Raw genomic sequence first — 17,362 nt, forward strand, 5'->3', positions numbered from 1 at the left:
TCCTTCTAAACATAACTGCCATGTCTCATGTGAATTGTTTAGGTGGGAAACTGTTCACTACTCACAGTAAGACTGAAGATATTGCCCTGCCAGAGGATGAAGGCACTACAAACCCAGACTCGTCCCAAAGCAGCCAGCAGCAGAGGGTCAAATCTTTTGCAGAGCGCAGCTGCAGTTTCAGTGCAGAGAGTAGAGCTGGCATGTTGCGAAAGAAGAGCAGTCTGGAGTTGAGTGTGGACAACATGGGCGCAGACGCCAAAATCCTCGCTGCTGTTTTTACCGGTGGAAAGACTCCTCCTCCTGCTACAGCCTCAGCTCCAGTCTTTACTGACCTAGGGGTCGCACCTATTGAGAGAGACGTCGTTGAGGATATGGAGTTAATCCATTTGGGCGAGAAAACTGATGAAGGTCAGGGCAAAAAGGAACAGACGGGTGAGGATGTCCTGTCTAAGGGCAGCACCGAAGTATTGGGGAGAAGCGTGAGCAACTCTTCCTCATCCACTAAGGCAGCAGAGAGAGAGGATGTAGAAATCGGAGCAGATCCTCTTTCCTTGCTGGTCTCAGAAAGCGAAGAAGCAGTGTCCATTCAGAGCCAAGAATCTGCACGCTTTGTCCCTCCAGTGGTCTCACGAAACCTGGCCGATGAGATTGAGATGTACATGAACCTGAAGAGCCCATTAGGAGCTAAGGCCTCTAGCATGGAACTGAACCAGGAGGCCCAGAGTAATGTTGATGAGGTCAATGTTGACTCTCCTGCCAGTAAGCAGTCTTTGGGAAGAAGGTCTAGCCTCCCTGCAGGCCCAGTAAAGGGCCCAGATTTACTAGAAACCCCTAAACGCAGCCCTGCTGTCACACGCTCTAAGACTTTTGCAATCAAGTCCCTGAAGACCCCTAGCGGTGATGTTCAAAGGTCACCGTCTCTGACTGCACTAGTGAAGTCTTCACAGAGCGGATCTTTAGGCTCTGTCATCAACTCCATCTCCGGCATCAAAATGGACGCCTTGCTTTCAGGACCTAAAGTGGATATGCTGAAGTCTGGCATGAAGCAAGCGGCTAACGTAGCCAGTAAAGTATGGGGGGTCGTGGCCAATGCCTACTCCTATTCAGATGATGAGGTGAGCTGAAGGTTATTTTACTGAGAGAGAAATTAAATGGAGACAAATTACTATAATGAAGGGGTCATATCATAGAATCAGTGGTTTTCCAGTCTTGGTCTACAGCGAGGCTGTTTTACTGACCATGTATTGATTTTTACACTCATGGTGTTTAAAATCAATATATTGGAAAGCAATATACATGGAAAGCTTTTCCATGTGGAATATAACAATTATAACGAACTTGTTTATGGACATTGTGCTGCATTTGTAAGAATGGTTCATGCTTATCATACAAACTCTGCTACTTTCAGGAGGAGCAGAGCCAGCCTGGAGACAGCTTCCCTGCTCGACTGGAAGAGCAGCTAATGTCTGGAGATGGAACAGAGAGCACCGTGTCCAGAGGACTCATGCCCAACCTGGCCTCCAATGGCCTCACACACAGCAACACCAGTCTGGGCAGCAGCAGCGGGAGCAGTGAAACTGGCCGAGCACAGCACACCGTGTGTGAGTGAAATGCATACACACACACACCAGATGATTATGCAGTGTAAAAAAGGCCTTTTGTTGTATACACAGAATACTAGAAGATTTTTTTTTATCAGATTTTCTTTGTTAAACGGTCCACTCCAGTATTTACCAACAAAAATCATGTTACTCAGCTCAGGAAATACACATGGCCATGCTTTTGCCTTGTAGTCCATACTGCATTTGAGCACCCAAGTTGAACAGTAGTTACTGTTCTTGCCAAGTTACTGAGGGTGTATGTGTGGAGCGATAGTGTTGACCGGTCCAATGCTCACAAAAGTACCTCGATCAATAACTAACAAAAGTCTAACAACTGTTTAACTTAAGTATTACATTTCTTACCTGTGTCTGTACGTCCTTCAATGATTGTACTTTTTGTCTAGTCAGGATTAGAACCCCAGGGTCATATTTTTATGTTGAATTGAAATAAATCAAATATAAATCTCTCTTCATCCATTGTCTTATCTATGATTAGATATAGCAGACATTCTGATCCAGAGTACTTTACACAAGTGTATAGAAGTCTTTTTAAAAACATATGTTCAAGCTAATACAAATAGACCATGAGATTATAAAAATACCATAAGGAATAAGGTTTTTTTTTTCTGTTTGCAGATTTTATGGTACTAACATGTTTGTACTTTATGTTTTACAGCCATGACTCCTGGCCGGATGGCAAGGGGAGCAGACTCAGAGAGGTCTGAGCAGAGCTCCTCTCATCATGCCAGCACTTCAAGCATCTATCAGAACTGTGCTTTAGAGGTGAGAGCAGCGCCCTCTGCTGAGCATACTGCATTCTTCATTCTGCAGCTCCTTTAAACTGTTGTTTTTACCCAGTCATTTTACTCTCATGCTAAGAGCTTTCTAGTGATTTGGCTTCAATTATTGTATTGCTTTTACACTAAGAACTACATGAGCATCTGATAAGTAATTTGTAGTGTTATTGTGTACAATGTTACCTTTTATTGTGTACATTGTTCCCTCATAAAGCAGTAATGTGTTTTCCTTCCCATAGGTGCTAATGTCGAGCTGTTCTCAGTGTCGGTCCTGTGAGGTTCTGGTATACGATGAAGAGATCATGGCAGGTTGGACAGCGGACGACTCCAACTTGAACACAACTTGTCCTTTCTGCAACAATTCCTTCCTGCCTCTGCTGCACGTGGAGTTCCATGACCTGCGCCCTCAGTCTGGGTGAGCAAGACAGACAATCAACCACTTTAATTGGTGTTTTTTTCATGCAGTCATGCAGCGTAGTTTCTTACCTTCAGAAGCATAAAGTTATTCATGGTTTTAACATTTACATTGTTCTTGTACATGTGTGAACACAGGTTCTATGTGCCCAGCACCTCAGGAGACAGTATCCACAGTGGCATCACGCAGCCTACACCCTCCAGCTCTGAGGTAAAGATGGGCAGCCCCAGCGACCCCGCTGACCTCATCAACTTCTCCGAATCTCCTGAGAGCAAGGTGGATAGTGAAGTCTACCAGACCGGCGCACAGAAACTGTATGCTATTTCCTTATTTATCTCTGATGTATAAAGTTGTGTAAGGGTAGTATATTATGATATTGAAGCATCAAATTAATGTTTTGGTTAGGGCATGTTGCCAAACACACACATTTTAAAGCATGCAATATGGATTTCTACAATATTAATGGTTTAAGTCTATATTAAACAAATTTCGTTACCCATTAGATAAACACTTATATGGTACATTGGTGCGTTTCATGTGTTGTGCTTCACTACATTATTTTGGTTTAATCTGTAGACCCCATTACAAATGGCAGTGTAATTAAACTTTTATTTTATTTTATTGCTGCTGGATAGAATTTATTACCACTAAATTAAACATTAATTTGACTTTCACTTGAACCTGACTAAACTGCCATGTGCATTCTCCTCTCAGAGGCCCCCATGGAGTTTTACTTTCCAGTTACCCAATTATAAAGCTGTGTGTGTGTGTGTGTGTGTGTGTGTGTGTGTGTGTGTGTGTGTGTGTGTGTGTGTGTGTGTGTGTGTGTGTGTGTACCTCAGTGATAATGCAGGGTGGTGTAAAAATGAGACATGCCATTTTGTAATTGTTTTAGCTCACAAAACCACATCTATTTAACAGGCTGTAATTTTAGACCTAATTTTAAACAAGGAACTCTTTATAAACTCTTTTTTTGCCACGTATCAATACCATTACATCAGGCCTGCAGCATTTAAATCATCTTTTGCTCTAAATAAACTATGATTGTTGATGGTCTGGATGCCAAAATGCTACTTCTGCAAATATAAAGTGTGTCCCTGTGCCTTCCTAAACATCTTCAGACTATTTTTTTCCTCTATAAAACTGTTTTTAAAACTTTGTATTTACACAGACTCGTGCCAGCACCTGTGATTTCAGACCCGCTGGGCCTGCTGGAGAGGCAGGCAGAGAAACGTGGCACCTCTCTGACTCGCAGTAACAGCGTGGGCGGGCCTCTACAGAGCCTGGATTCTATCCAGCGGCCCAGTCATGGAGTGTCCACCACCAGCCTGCCCAATAGCCTGCAGGAAATGGTGGTAAGTGCTGCTGGAAGTTCTGTTGTTAGCTTTGTCAGTAACAATTTGTGTTTAAAATGCTGAAGGATCAAAAATAACCTCTTAAGACATTTGAGATCATTTGAGTCGTCTTCTCATATCACAGGATACGTTGGGTCAGAAGCGTCCCAACCCAATGCCAGTCTCAGTGCCTTACCTGAGCCCGCTGGTGTTAAGGAAAGAGCTGGAGTCCTTACTAGAAAATGAGGGAGATCAGGTACATGTTCCTAAAGAAATGTTTTATTAAGACTTTATTGGGGTTAAATTACTCCAGATTCTATATTGGTACAAATTATCGCTTGCTTTATTGTATTTTCTTCAGGTTATCTACACTCAAAAGTTCCTCAGCCAGCACCCTATCCTCTTCTGGAACCTGATGTGGTATTTCCGCCGGATGAACCTGCCCAGCATTCTGCCTGGACTAATACTGACCTCTGAACACTGCAACAATGGAGTACAGGTCACTACATACACAAACATTTTTTGTTTTTTTTCACTTACCTGTGTCACTAGGTGGTGGAGGCATTTTCCAATCAAATCCTTAAGTGTTGCTTTCTAGTAAATCTGATTATGGTAATGTGAGATCTGATGTGTTGCTTTGTGTGTCTTGCTGATGCAGCTGCCTCAGACATCCCTGCCTCAAGACAGTAAGCAAGTATATGTGCAGTTACTGTGGGACAACGTTAACCTCCACCAGGAGCCCACTGAACCTCTCTACCAGCTCTGGAGGAATTTCTGTGAGTACTACAGGAAAAATAACTAATTACTAAACAGCAAAGATGAGTGTTGATCTATATCACCATAAGAAAGATAATCGTTTTAGATTGTAATATTCTCATCTACAACAAAATACTTCGAAGGTTTTGAATGATCTTTTTCATCCGCTTTGCAGTGAGGCAGAAGGGTTCTTTGGCTCCCACGGACCACCAGGAGATACGGAACCTCCTCAACAGCATTGTCAGAAACATCCAGACCAATGACGTCTACGGCCCCATAAACCTGCTCCTTTATGAGATCAAGCGACACCCGGAGGTCAAACGGCAGAGGTAAGAGATCAGCTTACTCATCTTATCCCCTCAAGCATGTATATGGGGGCATATGCTAAATTAAATGGGCTCTTTGTGTATGTGCATAATAGTGTTATTGTTTTCTCCAGTGCTCTATGGTCTTTTAATGAGGTATTTGATATGGTAATTCCTTATAATAAAGATTATGATTCTTGTATGGGCTTTTAACCTGCTCACTATGCAATATTTTATACTTTTAAACGGTTTTACTGTTTAAAAGAGCTCATTTTAACATGTATATTTGTATTTAGTGTTTTATTTGCTTGTTTTTATTTATTTACACATTACTCCAGCCATGAATATAGCCATTGACACCGACATGCTGTTATAAATGAAACAACTAATAACTTCTAATGTTGTTCTTATCTATAGGAGTATATACAGACAAATTTTGTTCCTTTCCCTTGTTTCCTTGGGAAGGGACAACATTGATGTTGGTGAGTAAATATTCTGAAGTCTTTTCAGAGTTTGGAACATTTTGCCTTTAATATCTGTTTCAAAAACAACCATCTGTTGCAGCTCACTATCTTCATGTTTTGTATCTGCAGAGGCCTATGACCGGGAATATCAACTAGCCTTTGAAAAGCTGAGTCAAGAGCAGCTGAAAGTGCTCTCTCCTATTGACCGTCCTCCCTCCAACAGTGTGCAGTGGTGCCTCAAGTGCTTTGGAGCTCCATTCATATGACCTGGAATCTAAAGAGAAATCTCAATTCGCACCAGAAGCCAAGAGCTCACACATTTGAGACATGTTGAAGTGCACTCGTTCATCATAGCGAGGAGCTTACTGACCCCTACTGTCAGGCCTCTTTCTCGCACCTTTACCCAAACATGGTACTTTATCATTCTCCAGATTTCAGCTCCAGGCTTATTACAGTGTTTGGCAACACTAGTATGTTGCATATGGATATTTATTGGTGTAAATCTTCATGTCTTGCTATCAGCACCCGTTTATGTTTTTTGGACCAGTGGTGGTAAAGAAGATGGAAAAGTGCTCAGTACCGTATCACTGTCTTGCAGCCCAATAGCATCCATCCAAAACTACCTGTGGAAGGAGTTCGGTGGAAGAAAAGATATTTTCTTGAGACTACGGTCAATGGTCTTAGATAATGTGCACTTTCAAAATTGCTATATTTTTTTCAGTTTTCATTGTTTGTATGTATTTTTTTCTATGATGGGATATTCAAAATAGACTGCCTTTACAAAGGGATCTTGACCCATTTCTCTAAGTCACTCTTAAATGCCAAGCCTATATTACCAATGTGGGTCTAGAGTGTTGCAGAGGGAGGATTAACGTGTGTGTGTGTGAGTGTGTGTGTATGTGCTTACATAGCTGTGTGCGTGCAGTTGTAAAATTAGCTCGTCATTCGTTAGGAAGACTGTGGCAGCAGACAATCAGATTTTGTCATGAACAAGGAACATTAATGAGATCAGGTTCTGTAATGAACAGTAAAGTACTTTTACTGGAAGTTAGCTTTTATGCACCTTTGGACCTTACATGTACATTTAAAGATACTCATGTTGTGAGTTAAATAATGAACGTTGGGAGTATAACTACTGAAAAGAAAGAAAGATCCTTTATTTATTCAGACATTCTTGTCTTGAATAAAGTCATGATATTTTGACATCATAATCCCTTTCCATGTACATGTTCTTGAACAGTCCAGAACTATATTATGAATGTACAATATCTCTCAAATATCTCTATTTTTCTCTCTTTTTTTTATTATTATTATTAACATTTAATGCTATTGCTCAATACAAATGCATTTTCATTTTCAGTAGAGTCTCAAGTCTTAAGTTTCACGTTGCTCAAATGTGAGTCTGAGTGACTTCAGTAGGTAACAATAATTAGTCCCCTTATGTAAGATGATCATTCAGTAAATCTCAGTAGTTCCTAGTGCCTTTTTAGTTCGAGAAGGTAGGTTTTACTACTAATAAATTAATATAGAGTGCAATCAGTCTGCCTTAATTTATTGATCCTTATCTTTTCATATCCTTTTTGTGTGATTATTTGAAAACTCATGTAATGACAAATAGTGTCCCATGTTTTTAATCCTTGTAATATAATCCAGGTTTGTTTGGGGCAAGTTTGAATCTATTACATTGAGCTGTGCAGTGATGCATATGTATAAAGATGAATTGTTAGTAATCCAGTAACCACTATTCTTAGCAACAAACATTTTGAGAATAACATGTAAATTAGTAATATCTTTTTCCCATGAGAAATTAATATTTTGGTTGTGGGGGTTTTGTAGTATTCAAATGAAAGCTTAAGAAACAATCACTTGTTGCAAGAATGTAAGAATGAAAAGGCAGTTTGTGTGAAGCGTGTTGATTTGAATGTATTGAATGTATTCTTGAATGCCTATGGGACAGTGAGAGGACATGGTTTCTGTTCTATTGTTTACACATTTATTCACTAGTCAGAGCTGGCCTGAGATCAAACACTGTAATATTGCATCCCTATGGCCATAAATGTAGGTGAGACTGATCCAGGATCAGCACATATCAAACCATATGTAACTTGTCATGCTATGTGACGGGTTACAGATGTGACCTACTTCTGTCCAAAATCCACAATATAACATTCCAACATAAAAGATTCTCAAAGCTCATTGTAATATATCACAGTGTATACTATTTCCTAATGACAAACACCAACCAACCTGTTTATGGACAGACTTGTATTTTTCAAAGCTGATAGGTATATTTACTGCAGTTAATATTTTAACTCCTCTCTGTTCATATTTGTTTAGCTTTGTCCAGTGTCTGGTTGTGTGCACAAATGCAAAACTGATGTTCTTCTGTTAAATGTATCCTGGTGGTGATGTTAAATAAAACAAACACAAGGATCATGTCTGCATCGAAATGTCTAGTGGGTGAATGACACACAAGACTACCTTCTGGGAAAAAATAAAGATCCAGGATCTACATGATGACAGACTTGTCTAACCCCTAGTGTCCTGAGAAATGGACATGAGTTTGTAAAGCATTGTTATTCTCCAATAAACACTTTTTGTCTTAAGGCTTTTATTTTATATTTTATAAGCTGTGTCTTTAGTAATTTAACACTTATTTTGGAATAGACATAGAAATCCATGCATTGCTTATGTAAGAAATTCCCTGTGTGTGTTACAAAGGAATATTTTGTTAAATGTTTGAGTTGTTTTGTTTTAATGATCTATAATCCACTACAGACAAGATTTGATTGCAATTATTCTGTATTTTGTTAAACTTAGTTTGTGACAATTAATGTCAGGAATAATAATTAGTCAGCATTTGAAATGGATCAAAAACAATTTATCAAAGTCCTAAGACAAAAACAGGTAATTGTTCAAAATTCATTTATAACATGTAAGTCTGCTATTGATCAATGTTGTCATCCATGGGATTTGTCACATGCATGTCACAGTAGATCAAAAAATCTGAGTTTGTACAATAAAACCAACATGAATGACATGGTTTAACAAATGTAACAAACAAGTTATAAACAAGAAACAAACGTTATGTATGGAAACAACCAGCCAGTAGTCAGTTACCACCTCTGACACTGATCACAGCCTCACATCGCCTGTGCATGCTTGAGAAGAGTTTTTGGATATTCTCTTGAGGGATGACATGCCATTCCTTCAGCAACACTGTTTGCAACTCTAGTTTCTGGAGGGACCTGGCATGCTTGCACTCTTAACTGTAGCTGCTCCCAAATATTTTAATGGGGTTTAAGTTGGGAGACCAGGCTGGTCACTAAATCCTATAAATGCCCTCCTCCTCCAAGAATTCTGTTGCCAGCCTTGGATGATGTGGGTGGGCGTTCATCCATAAGCACGAAATCTAGCACAACTGGTCTCAGTTTCATCTCTATACCCTTGGCCTGTCTGGGTGCCATTTTATACAGTGAGAAGCTCTGTCCTTCCACTCTTGAGATGTCTCCCCAAACCATGACCGTTGATCTGCATAAACTGTCATGTTGTACAACATTTTGTGGCAAATTTCTCTGCCCGGGGAGCAGCCAGGCCCTCCTACGCATGTCTATGAAGTTCACACAGACCTAGGACTCATCTGTGAAGAGCACTGTACCCCACTCATTCAGAGTCTTCACATGGATAGGAATAGGAATATATGTGCGGGTGTTTCATTTTGTATTTATATACAAACTTAGAGACAGATTGTATTAAAAAATATCTAGCAATGTTAGGTTTAGGTGTGAGGAAGCATTCGTGTGTGTTTGTGTGCGTGTGTGTGTGTGTGTGTGTAGTCTATTCACTGTTTCCCTTCTCGAAAGAATTTGTCAGAAATGTAAACACGTGACGCAGTAAACGGCCTTAAAAGCCTATATATGGTGACTGGATGTTAGTGACTTCCTGTTACACGCACATTGCGCTATCTAGTTCTGGTATTCGTCCTGTTCCCGTGATTAAGGATGTGCGTTTTGTGTTTGTATCATTCATTCCTTTATGTGTGTTAGAGATAACCTACAAACTTTGCCACAACAACTACCTGCTGCTGGCACAAGGCAAGCAGGAAACTGGGGTCGCTAACGTCAGTGCGCATGCGTAGAACACACGACTGTTGTGTTGTTATCACGAGTGAAGTAGGAGACAGAGCGGTCCTCGTGAGTCGCACTTACACTTTGTGCTGGACACAAACATGACAACACGGGACGTGTCGTCTAACCGCATTGAGGCGAGCGAAACGGAACGGCGGATTAGAAAGACTTTAAATCCCTTGACTTCTAAGCTGTTACTCAGAAACTCTCCGCTCTCTTTGTGTAAAGATATTTAACCGACTGCGCTGTCTGTCAGTCAATCAGCTCACACCAGCTGCAGGTTGTTTACCTGTCCGAGCGCGAGGCTGTTGTACCTCATGCACGTGCGCAGGTGATTGACATTCAGACATGAATGTAGCTTTGTGGAATCAGCTCCAGGCTGGGAGCTCTGAGGTGGACTGGTGTGAAGGGAATTATCTCATCTATTCAGGAATAGCGGAGTTTTATAACACGGTAGGACTCTGCTCTACATTGTAGCCACGCTTATCATCGTGGTTAGTTGGTTAATTAATTATTAAATAAATAAACAAACAAACTCGCACGCGCACTCGTTTAGATTAAAGCTGCGCTTCATGCATTTCACCACGTCGGCTGTAGTTAAATATAGACTCCATACTGCTTGTGTCTGTCATATCTGCTATCCTGTTCACTGACAGTTCTTCTCTTTGTGTATTTATATTTCTCTTCAGATAAGCAACTTTTTATTCTTCATTCTTCCCCCCATTCTGATGTGCCTTTTCCGTCAGTATGCCACGCATTTCAACAGCGGTATCTATCTGATTTGGACGCTCCTAGTGGTGGTCGGTAAGTTTCCTGACCTAAAGTAACCTCTATGAGCAACTTGAGCAATATTTGCTTGGCTCCAAATAGCAGAGGTCATAACCTTTTTGTTGTTTTGCCTGCACAGTACTGTTTTATTTGTTATTTATTTTTAATTACGAGTTGGGTTTTTGAATGCCAGAGAGATGGAAACACAATGGTACAATAAATTACTGAGAAGGGTTTTACTGGAAATGCTTGTTCTGAGCTGCCTTCTGCCAAAACACACACCAAGCTGGTAAACTATTTTATCTTTTTGATGACATGACTCACCGATTAGTAGTTGCAGATATTCTGTCTTGGCAAATGAAAGCAGCTTGGATCAAGTTGGATATTACAAATTACTATTACAAGGGAATGAGGAAAGAGGGACGTTAAAATTTCATAAAATCAACTTTTAAATGAAGGCTTAATGACTCCCAAAAGATGTTCAGGTTTTTTTCCTGAAAATATTTTCATGTCTCAGCTGGAGAAAATGTTCATTTTAAGGTGGCCATAAATACACCAGCATGGCCGCAATGACCTCCTCAGACTGAGTGGAATTTGCTGGAATACAACACTTCTGTCCTCCATCTGGTTTGTCATTCTCACACTGTTTGACAACACACTTCCGTTAGGACTTTATCAACACTGTGGTTACAGATGCTGAACTGTCAGCAATTTGACCGGCGTCCTTCATGTTGATTGTGTTTTGGGTTTAAGTAGATGTTCATGGGGGTAACTTCTGGTTTGTCTATATCATAAAACATTGTCAACCAACTTGGTGCATGTGTACACACTTCCAGGGGATTGTCAACACTCCCAGGGGATTGCCGGCCTAATCCTTTCTTTGTGCTTTTATTTTTGTTTTAGTTGAAAAACGTTCTTATATACCCGGGTGTATTTTTAGGGAAGTAGAATTGGACTTTATTTTACAACTGACTTTCAAAATTAAGCAATAGGACTATTATGCATAGTAGCAAACAGCAGTGTTTTTCACGGCCACATTTTTCTTGTTAGCTTGAGTAAAATGCGGAATTGCTGTCTGAATTGCTTTCTCTAGGTTGTTTGTGTACCAGTTATTGAAATTGCCATGTCTAAATAGCAGTACTAAATCAAATCTTCTTTCTTAGACACTTTTTTTTTTTTTGGCAGGTTTTATTTTTTTTTGTGAATAGTAAAGCAGGATGAGTTTGTGTGTTCATATTACTAATCCCACTTATGTTTACATACTGTATGTACAAATGTTCCTAGAGAGTAAAAACAATGTTTTGGATTGTTATGGAAAAGAAACTGTGTACATTTTCAACAGGAATTGGCTCCACTTATTTCCATGCTACCCTGAGTTTCCTGGGACAGATGCTGGATGAATTAGCAATCCTCTGGGTTCTCATGTGTGCCATTGGCATGTGGTTCCCCAAGAGATACCTGCCCAGGATTTTCCGAAGAGACAGGTGAGATTGACTCACATCTCGTGGAGAACACTAGTGCAGCAGCCACATTAGTTTTAGTGAATTTTACTCAAGATTGTATCTAAACAACCCATTGTTCATCAGTATGGTGCATTTCTCTGTTCATCTGTTTCTCCAGATCAAGGTTTAAAATGGTTGTAGGCATACTCTCTGGGATCACCACTGGTCTGGCCTTCATTAAGCCGTCAATTAACTCGATTTCGTTAATGACACTCGGGGTTCCGTGCACTGCCCTACTCATCACAGAACTTAAGAGGTCAGTGAACCTAACTCTTTCCACGAAACATCCAGGACATGATATTGGCATCCCAGAGTCTTTTTATTCTAGTGTATTTAGTACATTTGCTTCACTAAATTAAAAAGTGTAAAGCACAATTGTAACTCAAAGAAGTGAAAATAAATGTAGTTAGACAAATAATTTTACAATTATTATTTAAATATTACATTATAGTTATGTTAAATATGCAGTGCAAAACATTTGGATTTGCACATTTATTTCATGTGAAGAAATCTCCATAACTGTTAAGATTTTCTCAACATTAATGTATGTATGCTTGATGGATTATTTGATCATAAACCAACTTTATCTATACCATGGAAGTAAAGTTAAAGCTGGAAAGATGACTATATTTTTATGTAATTTGTATTGCTGCCTAATCGGAAGTTTTAGTTCAGTCGGGGCTCCTGCACATCGGGTTGTTCTAATAGATCTGAAATCACTTGTATGAACATCATGAAGATCTGGAAAAGATTCAGTGTTTACATGTTTGGTATTACACTTTAGTGTAATGTTTGTACCACAAGTGTTCATTCCCAGGGCTCTGTTTCCTATAAATAATACAGCGTGATGTCATTTCTCTCAGAAGTTGAAGTTTAGTTCTTATCAATCCATTTGCTCAGCTGTGTTTAGCAGCCTGTAGGGTTGTTTTTTTTTTTTTTTTTTTTTTTTAAATATAAGGGACTCTTTAATCTTAAGAAGAAAACAGAAGATTTCATTAGTCTATATAAAGAGAGGCTTCTAAATAGCTGTACGTAATTTCTATGGTTTTCCACCTTGTTTCTCTAGAGATGATAAAACATGCAAAATATAGCCATGCAAATTCTATAAGCCACTGATGTCAGCAGGAAGTGTTGTCTCTGTATGTTTTGTAATTGTGCTATCAGATGCAACAGTCTTTACTCTAAACTAAACTCTTTCTTAATAAATCATATTAAATTAGGGAGCTTCCTGCCTCAGCCCATCCTGTGTCCCTCGCTACTCTTCCAGGAATGTTTTTCTTCCCTGCTTAGAGATTCCCTGTTCTTGGGTTTCCACCAATGTGCTTTGGTTACCTTTCTTTGTTTAATATGTTTTAATAGTAGAAATAATAAGTTGGAGATTAATAACAAGGTTGTTTTCTCTACGACTTGGAAAGTTGTCTTTTTGAGGAATTTATGTTTGTAACTTACCATCGTAAAATAAGTTTTGTGGGGTTTTTTGCATACAGATCCTAAATGACTAAATGGTGATATCTTTGGATACATTCTAATGAACTTCTTAAACTTTTTGGTCTAGATTTCTGCCTTTGCTGTTCATTAACTTGCAATTACACCCTCTCTGGTGGAGTTTTGATTGGCTCGATGTCTGTTTCCCCCTCTCCCTGTCTCCTGTCTTTTTCCTGATCACTCAGTGCTAGAGCATTTGGCAGACCATAATGTTCCGTCACTGTTAACCCCTCAGGATTTAGTGTCCGTTACTGAAGCCGACACACAGTTGACAACGGAGACTTTACTGGCGCCAATAAGCCTCCTGAAGGAATTTAAGCAAGTTCTTACAGGGGTCATGTCCTGGAATGGCTTTATTGTTTAAGATATAAATCATCTTTGACTGTTTCATGAGCATGAAAATAAGAGCATTAAGCAAAAGTTTTCTCAGATATATTGGACACCTTTGCATGTTTTCATTGAATCAGTATAGTTGAACCTTGACATGTATTGTTTATTTAGGCAGAGTTGTCTGCATTTATCAGTGTGAAAACTGCACATGAATGTTTACCAGGTGCCATCATCGAGTCAGCATGTTCACAGTATCTATGTGAGTGTAAGTCACTGACTAAGGCTTAAACAATGCTGACAGTGTTCTTCACAATCACCAGACTCTGCATCAAGCAAAGTAAACTTCTTTTTATTAAACAACTGTCTCTGTGGTGACCATTACATTTACTGTACAGAACAAGCCTTGAACTTTTTTTGTTTTTCTGCCCTACGGTCATTTAACTGTCACGTTTACTTTGTTTATGATTTGGACCATGAATTACTTACATTTTATTTTAGTCTCATTTGTGGTTGCTGTGGAAGGCAGTTGTTAGTCATCCAATGCTTATAATTTGGTAACGTGGCTAGGGTAGTAATCTAAACAAATCTAAAGTAAACTAAATCTAAGTAAAGCATCTAAACCTAACAAAACATGATAAACTGAGACATGGATGTTCATCTGTCTGCACGTTCACAGGCATAGCTGCTGCTGACCAAAGCACCTGAGGTGTGGCTTTCAGAAGGAAACCGCATTTTTGTATTGGGTCTCAAAATAATTAGCAAATAAAGTCCTTGTTTTTAATTGTTTATATAGCCTTCTTTTTTGGATATTGTTTCCTACTACTACTTAATATCAACTGCTAGATTTATTTATTATGTAAACATTTACATAAAATATTAACTCAAAGTTTCATTACCATGAACCTTGAAAGTACTCTTGGATAAATCATGTAATGCTTATAGTACATACTGTCCAACCCTAATAACAAACAGAAGCTACATAAACCTAAATAATCTGAGAAACAGTATGTTGGTGCTTCTATGCTGTTGGTGTTTGTGTGCATGTTTGTGGAGATAAGAGACTTACTCTGGTGACGAAACTATGCCCAACACCGAGATACTACATTAACACTTGTCTGTTTTAAACTTGTCCTTGTTTGTGTGTGTGTGTGTGTTGTACAGGTGCGAGAATCTGCGTGTGTTTAAGCTGGGCCTCCTCGCTGGTATGTGGTGGACCCTAGCGATCATGTGCTGGATCAGTGACCGTATTTTCTGTGAGATGTGGTCATCTGTAAATTTCCCATACCTCCACTGCGCCTGGTGAGTGCACGGCTGGATCCACTCTGTATATGTTTACCACGAAGTCACCACAAGTAGCATGTCTAACTATCTGTAAGACCGGTGCACATTGATTAGCTTGTAGTGTTGGAAGTGGTTATCCAATCTCACTCTTGATTTGAAATAAATCATATTTTAATGGATACATATTTTTACATATTGATGCTTTTGATAATGAATCTAATGTTGTTTGAATTTGTAGGCACATTCTGATCTGTCTGGCCTCCTACCTCGGCTGTGTGTGCTTTGCTTACTTCGATGCAGCCACTGAAGCTCCAGAGCAAGGCCCGGTGGTTAGATTCTGGCCCAGTGAGAAGTGGGCCTTCATTGGCGTGCCCTACGTAACCTTGCTTTGTGTTCACCACAAGCCATCCATCAAAGTGACGTAATCAGCCAGCACTGCTTAAAATATCAGACGTCAATGCACTTTTATAGATTTAGCATTCTTGAGACTGAGGATTCAGTGGCTCCAGGAACTGTTTTGTTTGTATTAAATGATATACTTCACATTATATATTTATATTCACATTTAGTATATTTATATACTTATAAAAAAGGTTCCAAAAATTTAAATAAATGAACAAAAAGAATGTTTCTTGAAGGCCCAAGCACAAATGAACACAACTAAACACAGACCTTTCTTTTGGTGTGTAAGTGAAATATGTTATCCTCTGTACGGTTTTTCACCAATACAAATAATTAATCCATTGAGAATGCATATTAATCATTTTCTACAAGTACTTTTTAATAGTGTGATTTAATTCTTTATACTAGAGATATTTTCATTATTTGAGTGTAAAAATGTTAATGGTGAACTAAAATCAAACCATTATTTATCAGTATTCAACCAGTATGAATTATTTTCAGGATAAAGTCATTTTTCTATGAACATTCATTTAACTGGGAACATGAATTAACTGGTCAAATATTTAGTCATATTCAATTGTGTGAACCCATTGTATGTCTGTGTGAAGGATATCAATTAATGTATTCATATTTTAGCTTATAGTAGTTTAAAACAAATCTTGAGCCGTGTTGTGCTGCTGTACTGCACACTGTACAGGGAAATGTATTGCATGGAACTGCAGTATAAACAAGTGTTCTAGAAAAAAAAGGATTACATCAATTATCAGAGCTTTTATTAATGCATTGTATGTCTACATTTTTCACGAGGCAATGTCTTTTTGGTAAACAAATGCATGCTTTGTTGTATGGACACAGGAAACTCTAGTCTGTTTGCAGATAAACCATTCAGCCATAACATTAAAAGCACCTGCAAAATATTGTGTAACTAGTTCCCCATACTGCCACCAAACAGCTCCTAGCCATTGAGGCTTGGACTCCACAAGACATTTGAAGGTGTGCTGTGGTATATTTGGTAGTACAATTATGGTAGGTACTAACTACTGCATACCGGGAACACCTCACAAGATCTTCTGTTTTGTAGATGCTTATCGTTAACCCATTTCCCTGTTTCCAACACATCAACTTCGAAAGCTGACTGTTCACTTGTGTAATAAATCCCACCCCTTGTGACCTGGCAGTGGTATTAATGTTAAGGCTGATCGATATAGTTTCCATGTAATAGTAAGGAGTGTCATTCATGCTCTTGGAACTCATTCTGCATGATACAATCTCATTCTTAACACATTCATTGTGAGCCAGGCTTGCAGTGTTTGGCTATGACATAAGTTGATATTTACGTGCCACAGCAACAGCATCATTTGGAGGCCTAAGTGCCTCATTTAGATTGATGTCTAAATGTATTTTGTATTGATGCTAAACTAAAAAGGTCTCTTTACAAAAAAACAAAAAAAAAACCAAACAAAAAAACTAAGTACAGGACACAACATAATACACATCTCAAAGGAGACAAAAGGACTGACTATTTTTTCTGTTTGTAATTAAGGACTAAAGGTTAAACTAAAGGATAAATGATTGTAATTTGTATAAATTAAATGATTTTTCTGTTTTATTTATGTAATTAAAATCTTCACAATTGCCATTGTTGTTTAATGTAAAGAAAGATGCAGCATTGTATGTTCTTGTATGTTCACAACTGTTATATCTGGAGTTTTCTTAGTTCAAAATACCATTCAAGTGCTATTGGGTTTGCTGGGAGATAATTTTTTTTCTTTCAATCCTTTCACCTCATATGTGG

General features: G+C 38.9%; 2 protein-coding genes across 3 annotated transcripts in view; both read left to right on the forward strand.

Moving 5' to 3' along the window:
* dennd4c (DENN/MADD domain containing 4C) overlaps nucleotides 1-8,278 on the forward strand; it is a 47,262-nt gene extending 38,984 nt beyond the window's left edge. For both annotated transcript variants that reach the window (XM_027169084.2, XM_027169085.2), the window contains exons 23-34: nucleotides 43-1,115; nucleotides 1,409-1,601; nucleotides 2,278-2,384; nucleotides 2,638-2,813; nucleotides 2,951-3,127; nucleotides 3,985-4,168; nucleotides 4,293-4,403; nucleotides 4,509-4,646; nucleotides 4,806-4,923; nucleotides 5,079-5,232; nucleotides 5,626-5,690; nucleotides 5,802-8,278. In XM_027169084.2, the coding sequence (XP_027024885.2) occupies nucleotides 43-1,115; nucleotides 1,409-1,601; nucleotides 2,278-2,384; nucleotides 2,638-2,813; nucleotides 2,951-3,127; nucleotides 3,985-4,168; nucleotides 4,293-4,403; nucleotides 4,509-4,646; nucleotides 4,806-4,923; nucleotides 5,079-5,232; nucleotides 5,626-5,690; nucleotides 5,802-5,938 (2,633 nt within the window). In that variant the 3' untranslated portion in view covers nucleotides 5,939-8,278. The remainder of the gene's footprint in view (nucleotides 1-42; nucleotides 1,116-1,408; nucleotides 1,602-2,277; nucleotides 2,385-2,637; nucleotides 2,814-2,950; nucleotides 3,128-3,984; nucleotides 4,169-4,292; nucleotides 4,404-4,508; nucleotides 4,647-4,805; nucleotides 4,924-5,078; nucleotides 5,233-5,625; nucleotides 5,691-5,801) is intronic.
* A 1,436-nt stretch (nucleotides 8,279-9,714) lies between these two features.
* acer2 (alkaline ceramidase 2) lies at nucleotides 9,715-17,204 on the forward strand. The gene is made up of 6 exons (XM_027169356.2): nucleotides 9,715-10,252; nucleotides 10,489-10,603; nucleotides 11,910-12,051; nucleotides 12,188-12,325; nucleotides 15,046-15,183; nucleotides 15,404-17,204. Exons 1-6 carry the CDS (start codon nucleotides 10,148-10,150, stop codon nucleotides 15,588-15,590), a joined length of 825 nt encoding a protein of 274 aa, XP_027025157.1. The 5' UTR covers nucleotides 9,715-10,147; the 3' UTR covers nucleotides 15,591-17,204.
* The last annotated feature ends 158 nt before the right edge of the window (nucleotides 17,205-17,362 follow it).

Source organism: Tachysurus fulvidraco, chromosome 1 (assembly GCF_022655615.1).
Source record: "Tachysurus fulvidraco isolate hzauxx_2018 chromosome 1, HZAU_PFXX_2.0, whole genome shotgun sequence".
Taxonomy (NCBI): Eukaryota; Metazoa; Chordata; class Actinopteri; order Siluriformes; family Bagridae; genus Tachysurus; species Tachysurus fulvidraco.